The sequence below is a fragment of the Numida meleagris genome, chromosome 1, assembly GCF_002078875.1.
Source record: "Numida meleagris isolate 19003 breed g44 Domestic line chromosome 1, NumMel1.0, whole genome shotgun sequence".
NCBI lineage: Eukaryota > Metazoa > Chordata > Aves > Galliformes > Numididae > Numida > Numida meleagris.
Window position 1 is genome coordinate 102,952,912 of NC_034409.1, and position 23,992 is coordinate 102,976,903.

The 23,992-nt window shown below is 44.5% G+C and overlaps 1 protein-coding gene across 1 annotated transcript in view; it reads left to right on the forward strand.

The window, feature by feature from the left end:
• EVA1C (eva-1 homolog C) overlaps positions 1–20,703 on the forward strand; it is a 36,671-nt gene extending 15,968 nt beyond the window's left edge. Inside the window, exons 3-8 of the mRNA XM_021404318.1 lie at positions 1,740–1,863; positions 4,689–4,841; positions 13,798–13,941; positions 17,722–17,802; positions 18,661–18,750; positions 20,170–20,703. Of these exons, the coding sequence (XP_021259993.1) occupies positions 1,740–1,863; positions 4,689–4,841; positions 13,798–13,941; positions 17,722–17,802; positions 18,661–18,750; positions 20,170–20,561 (984 nt within the window). The 3' untranslated portion in view covers positions 20,562–20,703. The remainder of the gene's footprint in view (positions 1–1,739; positions 1,864–4,688; positions 4,842–13,797; positions 13,942–17,721; positions 17,803–18,660; positions 18,751–20,169) is intronic.

Consider the following 23,992-nt stretch of genomic DNA (forward strand, 5'->3'; position numbering starts at 1 on the left):
TGCATAAACAGGCGTGATGCTACCCTGCAGTCGTGAGGAAACATAACAGGCGTTTTATATGGTGACCTCCTATTAAAAGGATTACTGAAAAATTTGATCTGTCCTGAGATGTTAGTAACCCCGGGCTGCCTTGTTATGATTATCATTGTTTGCTTTCATGGTTGCATGTTTTTGTGCAGCAGCTTGATAGAAAATGTGACTGCTCTTTGCCTTAAGCAAGAGAAAATACAAACAGATGCATAGGGATGATTCAGCTCGGGTGCAAGAAGAAGATGACTCAGTAGGGGACAGCCATCTTCACTTACTGAAGTCATAACTCTATTTCACTGTCCTGCTCCAGAACAATCCTAATTAAGGAGGAGCTGTTTGTGTAACATGCATTTCTTTAGAAGAGTAGTTGAGTGATAAAATTAAATCTGCTGGGCTTTTCCTTCCCTTTTAGACTCTTCGTTGTGCACTTAATGCTCTAAAAGTATTGGATGCAAATTGTCTTCTTCTACTCAGGGAAACAAAAAGACAAGAGCGTTACAGGATCCCTGCAATATGCTGCCAATACGTATAATTTCTGTTTGGGAAGGATGGCTTCCAGGGATGGCAGGAAAGGCTCAGCCACTGCCAGTTCTCTGAGCCTGGAATCAAGAGTGCAGCTTGTGCTAATCTCAGTGGTGAATTTGTGATTTGGCCTCTTGGTATAACTCAGAGCCCTTCTAATGAGAAACAGGGCAAAAAATCCTATAGATTGTATGAAAGTACCTAAAATTATCAGAGAATTATATATTACAGTTGCTCCTATTAAGAGCTGAGTAACATAAAGACAATGCTCTCCTTAGCGCATTGTGATTTTAAATGAGAAGAATCATGGGGACAACAATCAGAAAATCATAGAATGGCTTGGGCTGGAAGAAACCTTAAAGATTATCTAGTTCCAACCCCCCTTCTATGGGAAATAGTATATAGAAAGCCTTCTCTGATCTGGGCTCTGGAGGTGAATAGGAATTTCGTAAGTACACTGCTGCATTTAAACTATTTCTTTTAGATGCTTTGAGGTGTGACTGGGTTAAAGCTGTTCTCAGAGTCATTTTGGACAGCATCTTCGTATTTTCTTTCACCATCATTGCTACAGGTCTGAAAGCACTGATAAATGGGAACATTACTGAAAGTATTAGGAATGCATGGTCCTTTAATTGAGCATAGAGAAGGTCCACATGACTCTCTGTGTGTAACAGTGGTGACCTTCCTGTTGTCCTCCTTCAGTTGCCACTCTCAGTGAAACAGCACCGTAGGAACCATTGGTTTATCACTATGCCAAAAGATCTAATGTCGATTTGGCCTTAAAATTACATTAAAAAAAAAAAAAAAAGTTTAGGATAGACTTACTCACGCATGCTCTTGGCTCTGTGCATAGTCCCAAGCATCAGTAGGCTGTGGTGGCATGCAGCAGGGTCTTGCTGACTGTCTGGGGTCAGAGGGAAGAGTAACCAGCAACAGTGAATTGCTAGCATCCTAAATTGCCACCGATATTGCTACTATGAATGTGTTACCATAAACTTGGCCGTGGCTCAAAGGCCATAGGAGATGTGGCCTAAGTCCAGTGATACAGATGTTTTACATGTTTATGGCCAGAATGTTGTGAAGGAATAGTTTGTCTCCTGTATAGAACAAAGTACAACTAAGTGTTGTCATTGCTGTATAGCTTCATACCTTGTTTTCAAGACTATCCTTTTTGCCTGTTGTTCTAGAAAGTACTGGATGAATGCCAGAACTTGAGATCCTGCCAACTCCTTGTCAATAGTCGGGTTTTTGGACCTGATCTATGTCCAGGGACCACTAAATTCCTCCTTGTCTCCTTTAAATGCAAACCTAGTAAGTAATCCACACCAGAAAAATGTGCTTTTGTCTGTTTTATTGTTTATTTTGGTTAGAATGCCACTGCACAAGGCTTTACATAAATCCATGTTGAGTTTTGAGACTCTTAGATTAATAACAAGTTGCTTTTTTCTGCCCTGCCTTGGCTCTCTGCTGTGCTTACAACTTCACTGTGCTTGCTGCCAATTTAATGACCAGTGTAGTTTGTCAGAATCAGATGTCAGACATCAGACTCAAAAGGAAAAATGTTTTGGAAATTATTTTTAAAGTGATGACAACGATAATGTCTTATTAGAAATACAGAGCTGAGCAGCAAAAACAGATGTTTGGGTTAAGGATCCAAATGATGAAGAAGATATCATAGGAAGAAGTATGCAAAAATGCTTAAGAAGTAGGACCAAAGTTTTCAAAGATCCTCTGTTATTACCTACCATTTATAGACGAATGACTGGAGGATAAACGTGCATGGCTGAATTTATTATAGAATTACCTGTATTCTAAACAGATAATTGACATTGGCATAGAAAAAGGATAAATCCTGTCTCAAAGAGAATTATCTTCGCAACCATAAGAAAAGCATCAGAAAAGTTAATCATGATGAGGTTTAACTTATTGTTTTGTTTTGTTTTCTTTCAATTGTTTTTCTTGTTGCTATTACGTATGAGAACAAGCCCTGGTTGCCCAGGGGCTCAGCTTCTTCTGGCAGTTAATTTCCAGTGTGGCTGAAATGGATCCCAAATAAAATACTTGAAGGATGATTTATGGCTAGGTTCACCAGCCAACTCAGGATTCCATCCTGCAGCTAAAGGAGAAAGCATGAGAGAGATTTTCTTTAATCAGAGCATCAAGATAGGCTTCATCAGTGGAATAGGAATAGATGTAGCACAGCAAACTGTGTACAGCAGAGAACCGAAGAGCAAAGATGGAATGGAATAGACAGTTCTCACTTTTGGCAAAGCACTGACAAAAGAACTGCCAGAGAGATTTATTGGGCCAATTATCTACAAGTATATCTAAAATTTATCATTTTTTGATCTGTTTTATTATCTTACAGTTTCTATTTTTTTCATATACTATGATTACTAAATTACTAATAGTAAATACAATTGAATATCGCAGTTGCGACTGTTTTCATTAGAAATCTCCTTTCACTAATCATAAGTGGATCTTCTTTTTAATTTTTAAATATTATTTTAATATTTTAAATATTTTTCCCAGTGGAAATGAATTACTTTGAGTGCATAATACTGTCTGTGATACAAATGTTACAAAAGCTGGTCAAAAGTGTATTTAGCCTTCAGAATTAAAGAGAGTCCAGTTCCAGTGCAAATTACATTATTTCATTCAACAGGAAATTTATATTTGTAGATGAGATATCAATATTGTTGGGCTTGGCTGGGGAAGCATCCCTATTCAGGAAATCGCTGGAGTATAATTTTAAGCATATGTTGCAAACTCCTTGCCTTCAAGTCAGCGCTTAAGTAATTACCCAAATTCCTTAGTTTTTCGTCTCCTCGGAAATGTTGCCGTTCCCTCTATATCTCTGCAGAGATGTCTGTTGTATGCCAGCTCTTGCTGTGTCGCATGACACCCATGGGTCTGTCTCGCGGCCCCTCCAGCACAGCTGCACACGGGCAGAGCCCAGCTTTAGGCTGCCAGCCCTGGGGTCAGAGGCACCATTTTGTGGGCCCGACCCCCACAGCAGTACAGTACGGCAGCTGGGAGGGACTTCAAGGAGCAGTGAGCAAGAAAATTAACCCTTTTTAAAAAAAAATTATTCTATTTTAAATGGAACAGTGTTTCCTTCATTGAATAGACAGGAGTTTTTCTCTCTGGATCCCCTAGCACTTACACCCACAATCTGCTCCCTCAGTAACAATAAGATTTCCCTTTGCTTCTGCTTGGCTCAGGAGCCTCCTTTCCTGTTTTCACATTTTTGAAAGACAAAAAAATGGAACAGAACAAACTCTTCTCCCCGGCCTCATCTGCACGAAGGGACGGTTTGGCACTGCAGCCAGGCCAGGGAGGCCTGAGTGGTGGTAGGCCACAGGCGGATGGCCGCTTAGACTGCATCTGACCAGATGGCAGGCCCCAGCCTAGGTTTGTGCCTGCATAGGATCAGCCACACTGCCCCAAAAGTCATCTCTCTCAGTGTGGGGAGCTCTGCCAGCCTGCCCATGCCCCCTGAGAGAGGGAGGGCAGTGTTTTTCTCAGGCTCCTGTTCCACACTGCTTTGTCAGCAAAACTTTCAAAGGAGCCTTGCCGGGTGGTCACACCCAGGGAAACCCACTGACTGGTGGAGCGATGCAAATACAGCTGAGAGCACTGCCTGGCTCGGGGCTCACAGCCCGTCCTCCATTCTTCGGCACTCGCTCGGTGCCGCGTGCTGTGCCACCAGCGATGCCAGCCGCCCCCATGATTGATGAGAGGTCTGAGGCCCCAGCATTTGGAATGGGCACAGAATGCAACATTGTCCTGGGGAGGCACAAAAGGAAAGGATGAGGTTTGTCCTCCCGAACAGTAGTGGAAAGCAAGCCAGAAAAGCAGGCAAGAATGGGGGCGGAGGTTCCAGTGGGAGAGGAGGTTGGCAAAAGTTAGTATTTCAATTCATTTTTAAAAAGAGCTGGAGGCTTTAGACAGTCATAAGGGAACGATTTAGTTGGAGAAAGTGCTCCACTTTGTCTCTGGTTGTAATTGTTCCACATATCACTCAAAACACAACTTGCAGAAAAGCTGTTTTCTGTCGTGCTGCTATTTGCTATTAACAGTCCAGCTGAGAAACTTGCCTTATGCTACTGTGTTGTTTTTTGCTTCTATTTCAGCTGAATACAAAACCAAATCAGCCTGTGAAAACCAGGAACTGAAACTCCACTGTCAGGAATCCAAGTTCCTTATCATCTACTCTGCCACCTACGGCAGCTGGGCACACGAGGACGGCATTTGCTCGACCGAGTCAGAACGTGTCCCTCAGTTTGGTAAGTTAGTGTGCTTCTCCATGTGGGTGTAGAGGAAGGGGGGCATAGGTGGGGAGAAAAGGTCAGGCATGAGAGCAGTGGCATCTTAGAAGTGTTCGTGGTTGAAGCATGAGAGATTATTTCTGAAACTCAAACAAATTGCCTAGCACAAGGGAGAAATGAGTAAGAAATGTAAGCAAAGTAATAGCCCTTGATGTAGTTAATAATTTTTACTATGATTGATGTCAAAAACTCAGTTGGCTCTCTTGAACTTAAGTGACTGTATTGAGTATCAGCTGCTGGCCACTCATCTTTCTCCAATGTCTGAGAAAGACCAGGCAACACGAGTGTCACGGCACCTTGTCTTTCTGATGCCTTCCACTCTGATTTCTCCTTGCCTTGAGTACAGACGGTCAGAATGAGGTCCACAGGTCAGGACCTGCTGCTTTGGATACAGTTGTATGACCCAACTCCAGGACTGTGGTAGTGTGCTAATAAATCAGATCCACCTAGGGCTTCCCTCTGGCAGGAACCCAGAAAGCAGGAAATGAAATGTGTGCATAGCGCCTAGTCCTCACCCCCATAGCAGGATGGCTGCATGCAGTCTGCCTCCTGGGACTGCTCGCCAGCCAGAATTGTGATGGGAGCGGTTCGCACCGCCCAGGAAAGTGCAGGGACCATAGATTTCAGCACAGAGCACTGTGTTAGTGTTAGAAATGTTCCCTGTCACTGCTGATTTACCACTGGTGCATCTCAGGGGATTTGAATATTAATGTTGCTATATTACTATATCTACCCTATATGGTAATGTTGCTATAGTATTATCACCTTGGTCACAGACTATGAGCACTATCAAACTCACTCTGTTCCCTTTCAAGCAGGTAAAAGAACCCAAAACATGGTCAGTAGTTTATGGTCAACATCAATTACCAATCACTGACTTCAAAGTGTAGTCTCAACTGGTGTAAGACTGATAACTCAAATTTTATCATTAGATACCTAATTATGTATTTTTATGTGTTTGTGAGGATGCTTGATGCTTGTATGAATAATATGTTCAGTGCTGGCACCAAAAGCATGAAGGTATGTTTTCATGCTGTGGAGAAGGCCAGTTCAGGATCTGCGTGCTGCTTACCTCCCTTCACACCACACAGGGAAGGACTTAGATGACTGACACCAGTCCTGTGCAAAGCCTTAACTTTACTCACTTCTGAGAATCTGCTACAAGTGAAATCTATAGGAAGCATCTCTGAACAGCAAGAGAGATCAATAACTAGTCTTAAAAGCCATTTGTCTGCAAGCCAGTATTTCTATTTAGTTTTATAAGTATTAAAAATGCATTAGCTGGAAAATGTATTCTGTTCTTTTACACGAATCTATCTAAAACTCTCAGGTCTGTATTTCACACTGGCTATCCTGACACAAACTTTATCTATGTGTATTTTTTCTACAAAGGAAATATTTTAGCAGGTTTCTGAAGTACACGTACATTCTCCATGATGACGGCCTTAGTGCATGACTCCAAGCAGAGCAGAAAGAGCTCAGCTGATTGAGAAAGACCATCACACTCACTTCTTGTATTTCATTCACCTCTGGAAATTGCTTACTTTCCTGTAGTTCCTATAGTACTTAGATTTCACAGATCATAATACTGCAAACTCTTCTTTCTGCATAAAGTTTCCCAGTGTAAATAGATGAGGAATTTGCAAGAACAACAAAATCTGAGCTGTGACTGCCTGCATAAAAACACTTCTTGGCTGTTGCTCTTCTTGTGTTCTGCAAAGCAACCTAAAACTGGTAATAGGAGAGAACGTAAAACCTGAGACAAACACAAGGTAGATCTGCAGAAGGTAGACCCTGATATAGGTTTCCCGTTACTTAATGAAGTAGTTGGCATCTTCCTGCATGGTTCCAGTAACACCCTGCAGTGAGTATAATTTTCCAAAGCACTTACGTGCTTAGGAGTATACATTCAGTTATCCCAAGGGGCTTGGCACTTAGGAGCCAAATCCAATTGACTCCAGTTTTATCCATCTGGAGCTAAAATCTTACTTATGTGGTTATTCAAGCACATACAGGTGTCAGTGTGTGCATAATTAGACTATTTAAGTGCCAGTATACTTTTTCTCAGAGAAAGTGATGGTAGTTTGAATGTCAACATCATTTCAATGATTTGAGGCAATTTAGGAAGTGTAGTGCAGCTGTTCTTTATTCCAGAATCAGAGCCCCTATATGTGTTTGCACCAAAAGCTAAATCTGTTCCAGCTCAAACCCACGTTTGTGCACCTTGGCCTAAAGATGGTGGTCAAGCCCTACCATTTCTTCCATTGCATCACAGGAAAGCTGTGTGATGTTTTTTTTAGTACTATGCAAAAACAAGTTGTCTGTAGTTTCTGATGACATAGGAAGTCTCTGTTGAGCTCAGAGTTTTGCTTTTATTCATATTGGATATGTTCCTACTAGGAGTACTGGATATTGAATTAATTAGATACTTCTCTAAGTTTTGGCTACCTCATGTTATGTGCATTATAGCTGATAAGCCATTACTGGCAAGAAGCAGCATTGAGCTGAGACAGATGTATTCTGAATTATCACTTTACTCTTCTGTGAACAGTGTATCAAATCAGCTGTCAGGCTTACATGACTGTGCTTGAAACAAAACACAGGAAGACATAAAATTTCTTTAGCATAAAGGTTTTTCTCCATATGGTAAACAGTATATAAATCCCTCACTTTTATTGACAACATCTCTGTGGACGCAGATTTTTGTGGAATACTGAGCCTCAGGTCAGCATCCGGCATGGCTGCCACTATCAAAAACTTTACAAGAAAGCTAAGATTTGTTTGGATACAGCTCTGCGTAGCAGAATCTATTGTGCTTCAGCAGATCGCCAACAAAGTAGGAGCCTGTAACATTTGGTTCATCTGGAAGTTTTTGCCTTTTCTGACATTTTGACTCTTTTACATTTGTACTAACATGTACATGAGGAAAGACAAAATTTATTGGCCAAATGAAGTCAAAGTTGTGCCAAAATAGGTTACAATAGAGAGTATGAGGAAGATTCAGATCAACAAATACCTCTCAAATCATAGATTAATCCTGTTAATACATGAAAATACTTGAAAGAAGGCTTGGTAGTAGGTAGCCTCTAGCTGCAGCTTGCAAGCCAGGACACTAAAATGTACTTAACCATTGGCTGGTCAGAAGTGTGCTTCCTCAAGCACTAATGACAAGCAGAACCCAGAATTGCCTATCTGAATTAATGAAAGGTAGGGTCCTTCCTGGCACAGCCCTCATTTTAACCTCTTCCCATTTTGTGGAGGTTGAAGGAGAGAGAGAGAGAGCGAGAGAGAGAGAGAAAGAGTGTGTGTGTGTGTGTGTGTGACAAATTCAGGCACTCCCATGCCATAGCTTTCACCATGGCATAATGTACCCTGCGGCTAGATTTTGTCTAATCCCCTCTTCCCGTTGAAATAATATTCAGGCAAGAAAAAGGAGTACTAGCAAGAAATAGTCTTCCAGAATCCTGTAGATGCCTTCTAGCTAGTATGGAATTAAGATGTTGTTATGCAAGGGTATTTTGTGATGTCATGATTCCTTTTTTTTTTTTTGCATCAGTATTGTGGACAATTTGTCTGTATCTCTTATTCAGCAACAGTGACTGAGAAGCTTTTGGCTCTTTCTCATACCAGGAGATGTATACTCTTCCTCCTATTAGCCACTTCCTTGTGTAAGTCTCTGCAGAGAAGCTGCAAATGAAGGGAAGGTACAAGCAGATGCAGGCAGATCTGGAAATACTTACACATCAAAGTTACTAGGTTCATGCTAGCTGTGTATTTGTAGATGCCGTAAATCACAAACCATGTAAATTGGCTGGAATTTGGGAAATGCTGGGCACTGAAATACTGACACTTCAAGGAGCACTTAGTAGATTAGCAGACACTCTGAGCGGAGTGCTCTGCTGGGGGAAGGAGCGAGGACTTCTAGCTCAAAGCTGCTGAAGACAATGTGACTGAGTCCTTTCTAGACTACAGTTACCATCAGCTCCAGGCTTGGGTATGCCCTTCTATTCCTAAGCATCACCTGCTTAGCTTATATTACTAGCTAATTAGAATGTGATTTCAAACACAAGCTCTGTGGACAGTCATACAAGTGGCAGGCTCCAGAGTGGAAGAAACCTGAGACTGTTACCAAAATAACTGCTCTGCATAGCATAGGACCTCTTACAGAAGCTCATGGAAAGAGCAGATGTGTCCCAGCTATGCTCCAGAGGACGAGGCAGCAGGATGCTCTGAGCAGAGTAGATGCAGAGGCATGGTTCTGTAGCAGTGCTAGGGCTCAGGGATGTGAAGAAGGTCAATGTCTCCCTTTGCAGCTTTTGCCACTACTGCCTTGTCACATTGGGTGTGGGAGACAGCAGCTAACTGAACTTCATGGAGGCAAAGGTGAGAACAAAATTATTTAATTTTGCTTTCACTCTAGAATGCCTTTGGTCAACTATCTCTATGCGCAGACACAAAGCACTTCATCCATCCATGTTTTCTTCACTAGCAGTTAAAGTGTTTCCTTGTACCTAAGTTTTTCTAGCTTAAATTTTTGAACAGTTTGGAAAAGTATACTTGACACTCAAGTTTAAAATAAAGTAACAAACCAAATTGTGCAAAACAAAGCTGTAGGCTTTTGAGCAGGAGTTCAGTTCCTGCTGCCATCCAGGCAGCGTGGACCTTCACTTGTGTCCTCTGCTTGGGATTTGTGCTGGAGTAGATCCCTCACTCCATGCCTATGCGTGTGTAAGGAGAGGAAGACTGGGTTTCTGCACCAAGTGCTTAGAGGCTGAATTCTGAACTCCAAGCCACTTGTAAATAACACCGAATAATGGACTAATGTCCTGCAGGCTAAAGGAGCCTTGCAACAGGCACATGAGCTGCTGCTGTGTGATGCAGGAGAAAGATGGTGCAGCTTTGCAGAATGCCTTGGTGTAGTATTCACTCATAAGGAATGGCCTCTTCTGACAGTCAGTATTTTTAGCATAGCATACCGCCTTGTTTACTGGCAGAACTTGGACCTGAAATATAAAGGTACCAGCAGCATTTCTCTGTTTTTGCTAGAATCAGCAGCAGAAATGGCCCTTTTCACATGCACAGGCAGGACCCTGTGTGCCATGCGTTTGCATAAATTACCATATTATTATGGAAACTTTCTTAGGAGTATGCAGCCCTAGCTTGGTCCGGAACTCCATGGTTTCCCCTTGTCACTTCTTATTCCCAGAGCTGATATTTGGGCTCCACAAAGCACAAGCCGTGTTGATTTGGTAGTGTGAAATCTTTGCTTTCAATTGATTTTAAAAGCATGCTTCTTATTCTTTTGTGGATAGACGCAGCCCAGAAAACATAAAGCACTGTAAGCCAGCCAGCAGTTTAGGATGAAAGCAGAGAGCAGCTAGACTCTAGTACCAAAATGAAAAATTGCAATGGTGTTCCTCTCATGGGAGCCCTGGTCCTTCACCAGCATGTTACTTTTGATGTAATATGGATCTGCGTTTGAGACACATTGCTCACCCACGTCTTGTGCCCTGTGCATAGCGATGTGGAAGAAAACAGCAGCCAGTCATGTCTGCAGAGGGTGTGACCAGAGGCTGTTGGCAGCGCTTGGCACAAAACTCTCGGGCCAGCTCTGGCTGTTCCATCACCTGCAGCTCTTGTGTGGCAGAAGGCAAAGAAAGGGAGGGAAAGCTCCTACGGTCTGAATTGAGAGAAGCTTTGAAGAATCGGAAAACAAATTGCTACTCGTTAAAGCCTTCGTGATTTATGGCATGTCATTTGCATGCCAAAACTTTCCTAAACAAAGCTAATTAAGGAGCTAAAAGAGCCTTGCTTCCAGAAACAAGGCTTTCTGCTCTAACTGTTAAATAGCTGCAGTCAGGTTTGATAGTTTACCACTGTGTTAAGAGCCTCTTCTTGATGGCCACATCTCCATGCCACCCATAGAAGCGTGTGTTTCAGGGGACTTACCAGCACTCACGATGTGTAACAGGCAGCTCTGACAGAAGGGAATGAAAAATGAGTGTTTTCCCAGCCATCCGGAGCTGCCCTTTCTGCCACTGCTGGGGGTGTCACCAACCTTCTGGCATTCTGAGAAAATGCTTTTCAAGAGGCAGTTTATTTTAAACATCTGGTACCAATTTAGCAAGCCTCATAAATGTAAGCTTAGTTCAAACAGTACTTAGATGTTCAGGAAGAAGACACAAGACATGTTTATATTCTCCTAATTTGTGATTTCTTTGGGGCTGCTGAGTGGGACTACTCACTCATTTACTCAAATTTAAGCATGGACGGAACCTCCTCCTCTTTCAGACACTGCAGCGAGATGTTTGACCCAAAGGAGACGTTATCCCCAGTGTGAGCTCTGTGTTGCTGCAGCTGGTTTGCTGTTAGACCTCCAAGCAAGTTTGGTTGAAACTAGCTTGAACATCTCTTCAGCACACACCGACTCCTCTGACTTCACTGCAGATACACTTCTGTAATGTCTGCTTGTGGGAGATAGTGCAGATGAAGCTGCAGCCGCTGAAAAAGTGGCCTTCAGTACTGAGTACACAGAATTCCTCCAAGCTGAACTCATGGTTCAGCCTGCTCTGGAGCTGCCAGGACAGCCTGGGGAGGCAGCAAGGACGCACACAGAACTGAGAGAAGAACACTGAATGGTTTCTGACTGCACCAAGTGCCAAAATCTTGCTATACCACAGATAGCTGTTAAGTAGTGCTGGATTTGTGGGTTTTGTTTTGTTTTGTTTTGTTATGGGTCTTTTCAGTTAACGTTTGTGCTGTCCTGCAGAAGCAAGCCAGCCTTAGTTTATGTTCACACACCTGTGACACCAGCCAAGCCTTGCAGAGCTCTCCAAAAACAGGCCTGCCAGGAGCCTACAGGCACATGACGGTAAAGGAGTCAAAGCCAACATGAATGTAGGCAATGAGGAGCTATTAATTCTCAGAGAAACAAGAGCAAACATCTACCTTAGGCAAAATGAAACATGTAGTCGCTGTATCACTCAATTTGTAGAAAACCATCAGCTCAACAGCTGGCTCTTCCATTAAGACTGTTGTGTGCAGCTCAAAGGGCAGGAAAGTTTGTAGAACGTATAATTAACTTTGCCAGACTGCTGTTGTGCTCCCAATCTATTCATCAGTTGGATGTGGTGATCCTGAAGCTCATTTCCAACCTAGATGATTCTATGATTTATGAATCATCTGATAGTTCCTCCTGATATCCTCCAGTTGTTTTCATACTTGCCAAAAGACACTACTTAGCTGCCTAAAATGTCCACCTGAACACATTCTTAGTTAGCTGAGATGGTTGGAGAGGCTGAAACAACTGAGTTATTTAAGCAGAATTATCCAGTGTCTTAAGACAGCTTTCCTTGCCTGCCCAACAGCCTTCCAGGTATTAGTTTCCTAGGTCCCCAGAAAGAGAAAGTTGCTCTCCCCTAAAATCTGTCTTCAGTGCTGACCCCTGGGCCCTTTGCCAGACAAATCAGCCCATTATCTCCTGATGTTCTGCTTAAGTATGTGACAGTGCTGGTATCAAGGGATTAACTCTTAAAAATCACAAATCTACCGGATTTTCACATGTTGGAGGTCAGTCTTCTTGGCCAAGAACCTCAGTCTCAACTCTCTTCATTCTTTTCAAACAAGATTGATTTGAGAGAGCTGTGAAGTGTCCTTGTGTACATGATTTCTCCTTCCTCTGCAGAAGCACAAATGAGCTTAAGCAGCTGGAAGGTGAAGATGTCATGTTTGTCTCAGGGTTGTTACGGAAGGAAAGATGGTTCTAATGAGCAGAGAATATGTTGTCAAATCTCTAGAACGTTGCTGCCCATGGAGACTAGAATGAGAAATATCTGCCATCCATAGAGATGCACCAAAAGGGGTGAGGAAACACTGACTGGAAGCAGACAGCTTCAGGAAAACATTGCTTACTCCAGACTTGCAATTTCTGTATACTTTCTGCTTCAAAACCAAAACCAGAAGGTATTTTTGCTCTTTGGGTTGGGGTTTAGTTCGTGTTGATACTGAGAATTCAATCACATTTAGCGATGTTCTTTTTTAAAAGCAGAGTTTTAAAGGTTTGTCTGATACACAAATTTTCCCATTCAAATTCAACGTTGGTGTAAAATCCTGCTGACCATATCTCATAAATTGTGGTGGAAGGTGGAAGTCTTGAGTGAAAAAATCCCAGTCCCAGCAAGTGCAGGCAGGTGCAGATGTGAGCATTAGTACAGTGCACTGTAGGTGCCTTTGACATTGCCTTAGGCATACAGACTTGGCATGTGGCAGCAGCCTGATGGGAGCAGCACGGCATTTGGTATGGCAGAGAGAAGTCAAATGATTTTCTGGTTAAACATTGAGCCTATTTTGACCTCTTGGCCATAGCAGAATGGCTCCTAGCAGAACCAAGCAGAGTAAATGATAAGCTACCCTTGATTTCACCATAGACCTAACTGTTGTGATGCACAGCAATTGATCTCACCTGACTTGAACTGAAGTTAGGCATCCAGTCAAACTATGGTGATAACCCAGGGAGGGGAGAGGGAGACCTGTAAACAGCATTGCATCGCCCTTTATTGGCACACTCATGTTAAGGTGGAGCAGGTGGAGAGCTGTGTGAAGATGCTTAGTTCTTCCAAGTCATCCTGAAAGGAACAGAGATGATGTTCACAAGGCACCTCATTTGGAGTTTGACGTGAGTCTTACTGCAACCTGGAAGTCATCATGAAGGAGTAAGTTTGCTGCAAATCCACAATTTCATTACATGCTGACTTCCTTGCATTCATAAATGTTAATACCTAATTCTGAAATCCTGCTTAGGCAAGCACAGGTGCCTGAAATTGATAGCAGATTTGTATCTCTAGCTGTGCACGTAGCAGTTATTATTCCTGATAACAGCCGGGTTGCATGCTTATTGGATGTGTTTTTCTTTCAGACTGTTTGTCTCACACAGCGTTAGAAGTTTTATCAAAAAGATGTTATGGGAAACAGAGATGCAAAATTATTGTCACTAGCCAAGATTTTGGAAGTCCATGCCTACCTGGAGTGGCAAAACACCTGAACGTCAGCTATGCATGTGGTAAGAGCATGATAATTTTAAAGCCCTCATTCCCTATAAGAAATGTCTTGCTAAAGTAAGGGCTTGAGGTTATACATTACTCACAGAACTGAAGCATACTTCAACTCAGACAAGAGGGAAGAGTTTCACATTTTCTTTACCGTAGATTAACATATTTGCATCGTGGGAAGGCAGAGTCCCCTGCAGTTCTTTTTCTCAAAAACCAGGGCCACGGGACAGCAAAGTGTAGTACAAATAAAGGTGAGAGAAAAATGATTGTGGGACTTTAACGCAGTGCCTTTTATAGGTATTGCATCCTCTTAGAAATGTCTTTCTTTGACTGAGGACTGGAACAGACTTCCTCAGCCTCTGCTTTTGGGAGATGAACTGTGACCCTCAGAGGTGATTGTCTTACATGCCGGTGGACGTGTCCAATCAGTTTTACTGAGTTACTGCTCTGCTTGCTGTGCACTGCCTGGGAAGCTGCTGGCTTCAAAGGGCACTGGCTATCTGAGTGCTTTTGGGAACAGCCGTGCAGGACTGACTGCCAGATTGCTGTCCACCTGGGGATCAGAGGAAAGGGAGCCCCAGCTGTTCCCTTGCTGGCACGAGAGTATTTCTCTTCCAGTCTCGCCATGTGTACATTGTCAGACGAGAGGCATTGCAGCAACTCTCCTCTTCACATTGTTGAAGAGTGCTGGAGCCTGTCTTCACACTAACAAACACATAACATTATTGTGTGCTTGCCTTCATGCTGTAGTAACTTTATGAATGTGTTAATGGAATTCTCTTTAATTAGAGTAAAGATAATTATGAGAGATTGTTCTTTCTTACACATCCATATACTGGAAAACAAGTGTATGTTTGTTTGCAGTGAGGTTATGCATTCTGATTTTTAGTGAATTGTTTTTGCACAAATGCATGGATAATAAATAGTGCTTGTGTGCTTTGCTGGCACATGTCGAAGACTTTTTCTTCTGCCAGATCCTACTGAGCTGTGCAGTCTGAAACATTAGCCAGTGGTTTGCAGGTCTAATTATTTTATGGATCATCTAGGGAACATGGGAAGAGTCTGGGCGTAGTCCAGAATGGCATTTTACATTCTTTCCCCTCACTAGAAGATCCCTTCTAACCTGGCGCTTCCTAAGTTGAGGTAAATGGGTTTTTCTTCTGAAGTGACAGGGACACAGATGAGCAGACCACATTCTCTCAAAGCTGTTCCATACTTGAAAGCATGGTCAGGAATGTGAAAAAACCATACTCCCTACCTCATAGGTCAGCAGCTAGTTAGCGTCTTCCTGCATTTGTATTTTATGGTTAATAACAACTTAGCGGGAGCCAAGAGATGCTGGTTTTTCACAGCCCCAGTGCTCCCACAACCTCCTCAGCATCACCTGAAGTCTGCAGAGACTATAATCAACCAGCTCCTGCTGAGGCAAGGAGCCAGTCCCAAGAAACACAGCTTCTGACTGCACATTCTGGATGCCCCTGGCAGCTTATGGTTGCTTGCTGGCTCCTGCCCTGCCTGGCAAAGCAGAGCTGCACAGGATTTAATGTAGATTAAAAAAATCCTTCTGCTGGTATCAGCTAGTCTGTCCAGTGACCTGGGCACACATCATCTTAGTTAAAATCCTCATGAATACGGTATGTCCGAAATGAAACCCCAACAAAAATAAATAGTGCAAGCAGCCAAGAACAGTGCAAGCAGCTGAGAGCTTTTGTTGCCTGTGACATTCTAAATCAAACACACCCCTACAACAGATATTTGCATGAGCAGAGGATGCTGACTTGGCAGGAGGTGAGACAACAGGATGAGACAAAGCCCCAGTCTGACGAAGCTGTTCCAGGTGTGTGTCTAGCATCAGGACCCTCCTGCCCATCAGAATGTGGTGCTCCCAAAGCAGCACTACAGATCCCTCATGTACTGCCTTCCTGTTGCTTCCATATCAAACTCTTCCACCTCACAAGCACACTGCTCCTAACAGCCACGTCTGCGAATTTAGCACATGGTCTGAAAAGAAACCAGCCTCGTCCATCAACAAAAATATTCTGCCACTGGAGAACAGTTAAGAATGGCAATGGTGTACAAGCCAAAATAGAAAATAGTTCGTTTGCCCCTATCTCTCTTGGCTTTCTATTGCAAACAGGAGCAAAGAATTCTAAAAAAATCCTTCATCAGGAAAGGAAACAGTTATGACTTTGAGCCCACACACATAGAAGAGTTCTGCTTAGAAAGAAGTGCTATTTTTAGTTGTTTTGAATATAAAAACTATGCTAAGCCCCAAACTTCTGTCTCCTCTGTTCCGTTTGACTTTCTTTAACACTACTTATTGGCATATGTTTGTGTGTTGGATATAGGTGAGCTTCATACTTGGAATTTCTTTTTTTTTTTTTCCTTGACATCAGTCTGAAAATCAATCAATCTTCATACAATACAGGGAACAAGTGCCAAGATCTGAATCCATGAAGGGCCCATTCATCTTGTGCACAGTCTGAGAGCTCTCCATATCTACATGATGTGCCTTCTTTTAGCTCTTTTATTTATTTTAACAAGAGTGGGAAAACATCCCAAGAGAAAAAACAAATGAGAAGTACGCAGCAGCGCCCTGCCACCCTGTCCCGAGCACCTTCCTTCTCTGGGACTGCTCACTTCAGAGGCTTTGCAGAGAATGTCACACAAATCTTTAAATGTTTCTGGGCCATTTTGTCATCGAGTTGAATCTGAGTCAGCAGTGTGCCCTGGCAGCCCAAAGGGCCAGCCGTACCCTGAGGCGCACCAGGCCCAGCACTGCCAGCTGGGCAAGGGAAGAGGTTGTCCCTCAGTGTGTCCAGCCCAGAGGAGAGGCCTCATGGCGGCTGCAGCTCCTCACAGGGAGCAGAGGGGCAGCGCTGAGCTCTGCTCTCTGTGACAGCGACAGGGCCCGAGGGAACAGCATGGAGCTGCGTCAGGGGAGGGGCAGCTGGGGGTTAGGGTCAGGGTCTGCCCCAGAGGGCGGTGGGCACAGAACAGGCTGCCCAGGGCAGTGGGCACGGCCCCGAGTGCCGGAGTTCAAGGAGCATTTGGGTAATGCTCTCAGATGTATTTGGGTGGTGCTGTGTGGAGACTGGAGTTGGTTGGTTCCTCCTGCTCAGGATGTTCTGTGATTCTGTTTTTTTCCTCTTTTCTGCTGGCTGTCACATCCCTTCTGTAGTAGAAGGGCTGCCCCACTCCCATGGATGTGTGGGGAGACCAGTCCCCACACGTGGGGCTGCCTCCTCCTGCAGACCCTGAAAAGCCAAGCTGTGCACAGGCCAAGCTGTGCTCAACTCTTGGCAGGTGAGTGACCCCAGAGAACCTGGTTTCAGGGTGTTCACCCGCCATGGGGTTAAAATGCAACCATGTGAATGTCAGCCAGCAGCTGCTGGCATGGCGCAGATAAGAAACACAGCTGTGCCCAAGGATTCCAGCAGGCACCATTTCTGCAGCTGCTGCCATCCATGCAGGGCATAGCCTGAGGCACCACCATCAGAAACCCCATTCATATAGAACACAAACACTCCTTGGCTGGGAGGGTGCTGGAGCACTGGCATAGGCTGCCCACAGGTTGTGGAGTCTCCTACTTGGAGATGTCCAAAAGCCGCCTGGATGTGGCCCTTGGCAGGCTGCTCTGGGTGGCCCTGCTGGAGCAGGGCTTGAGCCAGGTAGACCCAGAAGGCCCCGCCAGCCTCAGCCGCTCTGTAATCCTGTAATGGGGAATGGTAATTAACTGGTGATCTGGTTTGCAAAACTGACAGTGCGTTGTTTGCCTTTCTTCTTTCCAGTTCCTAAATTCTTCCTCACAGCTGTCAACCACCTGGTCACTCACAACAATTCTTCCGTGAAGCAGAATGACGGTGAACGTGGTAATTAAAAAAAAAAAAAAAAGCTTTACTGCTCTCCTTTGATTGCAGTAGGACATTGTGGTACAGCAGAGGTGGGTGTGAGGGAGGGGACGGCGGGAGTGCTTCTGGGACAGCTTCTCCCTGCCTTGCAGCTGCGACTGTCACAGCAATCAAGAGGGAAGAGCTCGCAGGAGGCCCTGCAGTCAGCTGTATGTGTCTTACACTGCTTCTGAGGAGCTGCAAGCTTTGCTTATATCATCGTGTGCACCATTCCAAACAGGGGCTGAGATGTGCTGAGTTTTGACTGATGGGGATACCTGGCTGTCCATAACCAATGTGCGATTTTCTAACTTTGGCTGAAAGATGGGAAGAGTGAAAGTGAAATTGCGGTTGTTTTGGGTTGAAGGCTCTTTTAAAAGTTACACCAACTCTTGCTCCTCCTAAATGCAAATAAAATGAATGATGTGGCCAGCACGTATTTGCTGTCATCACTGATGAGAGCACTGCAGTGATTGAACTGGGAAGTCCATTTGACAGCTGTGAAGTTTAATGAAGTAAATTATTTCAGAAAGCTTAATGGGAAGAGGCAAGGGGGTTCCCGTGGTAATAAATTCTTTTTAAAAATAATGTTGCCATTTTACATGTATTCAATATTTTCCATACCTTATTAATTACATTTTACTTCAAGATTTATTTTAATATTTATTTTATTTACCAACCATTATTTGGTCTAACATTCTGTAAGATTCCTATGGCACAGTGCTGGTCTGCCTGTGTTTTGGACAAACTCGTTAGTTCAAAAGGGATAAGGGGAATATCAGCTTGATGGCTTTATCATCTGTGATGTGACTGAATTTGTTCTGCCTCCTCTTGCTGCAGATATCGATATTGATCCAAAGGAATCAAGATCTCCAAAGAAAGATGGCACCATCGTTAGCAACTCCTTGGCTACATTTGCATACATTAGAGGTAGGAAAACGAGGCTGCTTGGTTCATTAGGTGGTGGCGTTTTGGAAGGACAGGGAAAAGGGAGGATGACCTCAGAAAGTCACAGCTGGTAATCCCACATTTATAGTAACAGTATTATTACAATATAATTACAGTCCTGTGGATGGAACTATCGCAGTGTAACTGACGTTTATAGAATATTTTCCGTTCCGAAGGATCCAAACTCTTTTAGGGACTGCAGCCAAGATTTTTTCAATGAATATTTTCGATGGGGGTTGCTGGTTGTTCAGTATTTTTAAAAATCTGGTCCTGATCTGGGAGCAGTGTTGGAGACATCCATTTTTGGAAATGTTGGTTTATATAAGTATAAGGATCACTGAAGAGCAGTAAAGAACCAATCAAACAATGAAAGCAGCCATCTCCAGTATGAGCCATGACAGGTTTTGTGACTTAGCAACGCTAAGGCAAATTTCATTGAGGCCAATAAATTCACAGTCACCAGATCTCTGACACCATGGGAGAAACCTAGTGGATTTCAGAAGCAAGCATTAAGAAGCAACTCCAGAATTAAGGTTTCTGCTCCTCTAGAAAATGGCAGAGGCATGCAGCTTTGGAGTCGCTGCCTCTTGTATTGCTGTACTGAGATGCAATCATCTCAGAACATGCCAGGAACCAAAATGGTCCCTACCCAGTCCGGGCTGGGGATGCTACCATAGCTCCTTGGAGCATGGAGCTGCTCATCCCGTAGAATCAAAGAATCATGAAGACTGGAAAAGATCTCTAAGATCACCTAGTCTAACCACCAACCCACCCCCACCGTGCCCACTGACCACGTCCCTCAGTGCCACATCCACACGGTTCTTGAACACCTCTAGGGACAGTGACTCCACCACCTCCCTGGGCAGCCTGTTCACCCCTTTCTGAGAAGAATACCCAATCTGAACCTCCCCTGGCACAACTTGAGGCCATTCCCTCTCATCCTATTGCTGTTACCTGGGAGAAGAGGTTGACCCCCACCTGACCACAACCTGGTGGTTCTAGAGAGCAATGACATCTCCTCTGAGCCTCCTCCAGACTGAACAACCCCAGTTCTCTCATGTCCCCTTTGTGAAGGTAAGACCTATTTAGGCAGGATGGCTGGAAAGAATGATGTATTTCTAGTAAGTGATTAAGAATGCTAACAGAGTGATGGGATAATGTTATTTGAGTATGGTTTTAAGAGGTTGTGGGTTTTTGCACAGCAAGCTGAAGAAGCAGAGATGGTAGAGAGTTCAGTTTCCAAGTGTAGGATGCTTTTGGTGCAGGACACAGCAGGTTTCCCCCAGCCCCTCTGCCACTATGGCCATATAGTGCAGGGCACTGGAGATGGCAGCTGGCTGCTTTGTAGCTAGACTTTGGCAGAGCTGGAGAAGAGCTTAAGCACTAGATTTCTAATTTCAGATCACCCGGAAAGAGCCGCTCTGCTGTTTGTGTCCAGCGTTTGTGTAGGATTAATCCTCACGCTGTGTGCCTTGGTGATCCGCGTGTCCTGCTTTAAAGACTTCCAGAAACTGCAGGGAAAGAAGGAGCATTTGGTGCCAGAAAGTGATGGAGTGGATGAGAGCAGCGAGAGCGAGGAGGAGGAGGATGAAGACTCTTCTGGGTCAGAGCTGCCGGACGAGCTGGCAGAACTTTATAGACCTTCTTACTCAGGTTATAACTCAGCGGAAGCGGCGGACCTGGCTGAGCGGATAGAGCGGAGGGAGCAGATCATGCAAGAAATTTGGATGAACAGTGGTTTGGATATGACACCGCCCAGAAATATGAACACATTTTATATCAATGAGGAATAAATGGCTTATTTCAGATGATGCCCTCACCCTTTTTTTTTTAAAAAGAAATGTACCTTCTGTGAAGGAACATTTGTAACAGTACGTATAATTATTTGTAAAGTAAGAAGAAATATATACAATAAAAAGAGAGTTTCAAGCCCTTCACTGTCCATAAATCATTCTGTGGAAAAGCACGTGTATAAGCTTTCATAGCTCTGAATTATGTTATAGATTGCTTTTCACTGTAATTTGGGATCAATTGCCATATGTGGTTTATAAAATATTAGAAAAAGGAGGAAAAGAGTTGAGAAGCACAATGTAGAGAAACGCCTTCTGCATTTAGGTGTTGGACGTGGCACTTGTAACCAGTTGGTGTGTTGCAGCTCATAAATCACATGAGAATGGGCTGTTGATGAGAAGTGTGTTACTGACAGAAAGAGCAGAACAGGACAGAATTGAACACAGGTGACAAGCTTGAAGCTGAAGTCTCATTAGAACATGTAGGGAGTGTGAAAAAATAGCATCCCCCCCAACATCTGTTTGGCCACCCTGGCAATCCCCAACAGCCAACACATTTTCTTCTGAAAGAAATGTTTGATGAACCCAAACCTATATCGTGAAATACCAGTGCAGCTGCAGTAGGTGCACATGCTTGAACAGACTTCCACCACCTCTTTGTTTCACCTCAGTGGGCTCTTGGAGAGTTTGAGAAATAGATGATTTTGGGAGGCACGGGTGTGGAAGTGATGGCTTTCATAAAAGAAATCCGAAGTCAGCATATAAAGGACATTTCTTCTTAAGGGAAATGCTGTGTTAATTATTTTGGTGATTTTAAAGCATATTTTAGAGCCAACATTTGGCTTCTTTGGAAGTTCACTTGTTCAGACTGATCGGTTTTGGTGTGGTGCTGTCAGACAGAAAATGAAATCAGAAATGTATCTGAGCTGAGAACGCAGCCCTTCTGCCTTTAAATAAAATGTCTCCAATATTTTAACTGCAGCCCACTGGGAATTCAGTGAACAAAAGGAGGAAAAATGTCACTTCCTATTGGTAAGACTTCATGAGCACACTGTGCTTTCCCACTCTGACACCGTGCTTTAGGGCAGCATATCGTACGGAATGCGTGGAAAGAAAGAAGTGACACAGCTCGTTTCCTGCCAATACCGAGACAAACCTAAGCATGGGAAAGCTTCATCGAGAGGAAGGGACCCACTCGATGACTAAGGCACAATCATGTGCTCAACTGGAAAAATCTCCGTGCCGACCGGCATCCTCTTAGTGGAAGGAAGAGGGACTGAGGAGCGGTGCACTCTGAGCATGGGCTGCTATTTCATTATGTCTGTGGAGAACTTTCCAAGTCTAACGGGGGAAAGCTATCAATTAGTGCTTCGTCTTGTGCCCACATGTTCACTGCTCACAGCAGTGTGGAAGTCAGAGTGAAAACAAGCAAGAAAACTCAGACACTAAATTATTTTGATCTCTCTGAAACGACACCTTCTGCAGAAAAAGCATCCAGCTTGGAAAACAAAAAATAATGGGCGACAGGTGTGGTCACCCCACCTGACCATACATTTTATTTCATGGACAAGTACAGCGTATGCCCATTAAAGATGAGCAGCGGTACAGTGACCCACACTGGTTTCGGTGTCAGGTCCGTGGTAAGAAGCAGTGGGGTTTTGCCAGCTATTAGTGGGGCGCGTAACCTGGGAAAAACAAGCAGCAGAAATACCACAGCCAGTATCTGCTTTGCTTCCAGACTGAGGGCAAGAACACAGTTCAAGAGGGTTCTGCAAGTCAGCGGCAACACCATGAGGAGAGCATTTCAGAGTGCCAAAAGATAATGTTCCAGCAGTAAATCCTTGCAAGTGCCCAGAAAAGCAGCCCAGGACTATTTCAAGGGAGACTTTGCAGGCCGTGTGGCTGGCTCTGCATGAAAGCAGCTATTGGGCTCAGGCTACTCACACAGCTGCGGGAATGACATGCATCTGAAGGTGATACAAGCCAGCATCGGCCCTGAGACTTGCAGCGACAGTGAGGCTGTTTTAGTTCTCCTCCACTGTTTTCAAAACAACCCAGATCTTACCAGCAGCAACCCCTGCACTGAGGCAAGTGGTAAATCAACGCTCCCAAAACTTTCCCTTTCTCTCAGCAGTCAGTTTGGGCCACACATAGAACATTTGAGTGGCTGCGGCCCAAGCTCCCCAGCTGGGCCCTGGCAGTGCAGCAGCCGTGCCTGTGATCGGCGGAGCCCAGCGGTGCCCGGGGTGCAGCCAGGCCGAGGGCAGCAGAGGTGGTGTGGGCAGGGCTCGGCGGGAGGGAGAGCGTGAAGGGCCTGGGAAAGCAAAGCCCTGCGTGGGTGAGCAGGGAGTGAAGGACCGAAAGCAGGCACAGAAACCTTTGCGTTGGCACTGCCTGCACATGGGGAAGCCTAAGGGATACATGACTGCAAGCGTCCTGTTACGTGCAAGGTGTGCGGTCATGCGGAAAAGTCAAACAGAAACCAAGGCAGGGGATTTTGTATCAGTTGTGATGTCATCTGTGGTGGCTTTCCTTGGGCTCACAAAGGAAAGCTGACCTTCAGCCCTTGCTAAAGTAAGCAGAAGTCTGTCCAGAGAGATTTGGAGCCCTGCAAAGCACCACCACAGTTTTCCTCAGAAAGCCGAATGCCAGCCTGGGAGCAAAAGTGCAACACGCAGACCCTGCCGAGGTGCAGTCCTGGTGCACTGCCCGAGTCAGTGCCTGTGATATCCCATCCAACCGGTGCTCATCACCCTGTGGTTCTGCAGCACTGAGGCACTCTCTGCTCTGCTGCCAAGGGCAGCTCTCCAGCATCATGGAAAACAGCAGAAGTTGTGGCTTCTCATGGAGAGAGAGCAAAATCCCAGCTGGAAAGTACTCAGAGCTTTCACCTTTGTTAGGCAGCCAAATCAATCAGCTTGAGAAACTTGGTTATGTTCAGAGGCAACAAAGCTGCCTCTTCTGGTTTTCCTTTTTAATGTTTGAATCCTCTGGACACAGCAACACGAGGTGGTTTTGGAGCTGGATCGCATTTGAAGCCGGGCCCTGCTCAGTGGGCGGTAGGACCAGCAGGCCTCCAGGGGTCCTCCCAACCTAAACAATTTTGTGAGCCTCCCAACATCTCTGACCACAGCACATGGAGTTGGAACGACTGCAGCTTCGGGCCTTATGATGCCATGTATGTCTCTACCACTCTGATCTACCCTAAGCAAAAATTCAAGATGGAATTGCTAAGAATATCCCTCAGGTGAAATGTCTATTTCTGAATGAGGGAAAGGCAGGAAGAAGCAGAGCTCCAAAATGGTGACCGGTCACAGCACCATGGAAAATTCGGGCTGGATCCTAAACTGCACAAACTGTTGCTGTGATAAGAAGCAAAGAGGTGGTGGTATGGAACAGCATAGCTGTGCCCACAGCCCCTGCGTGGGGATGGT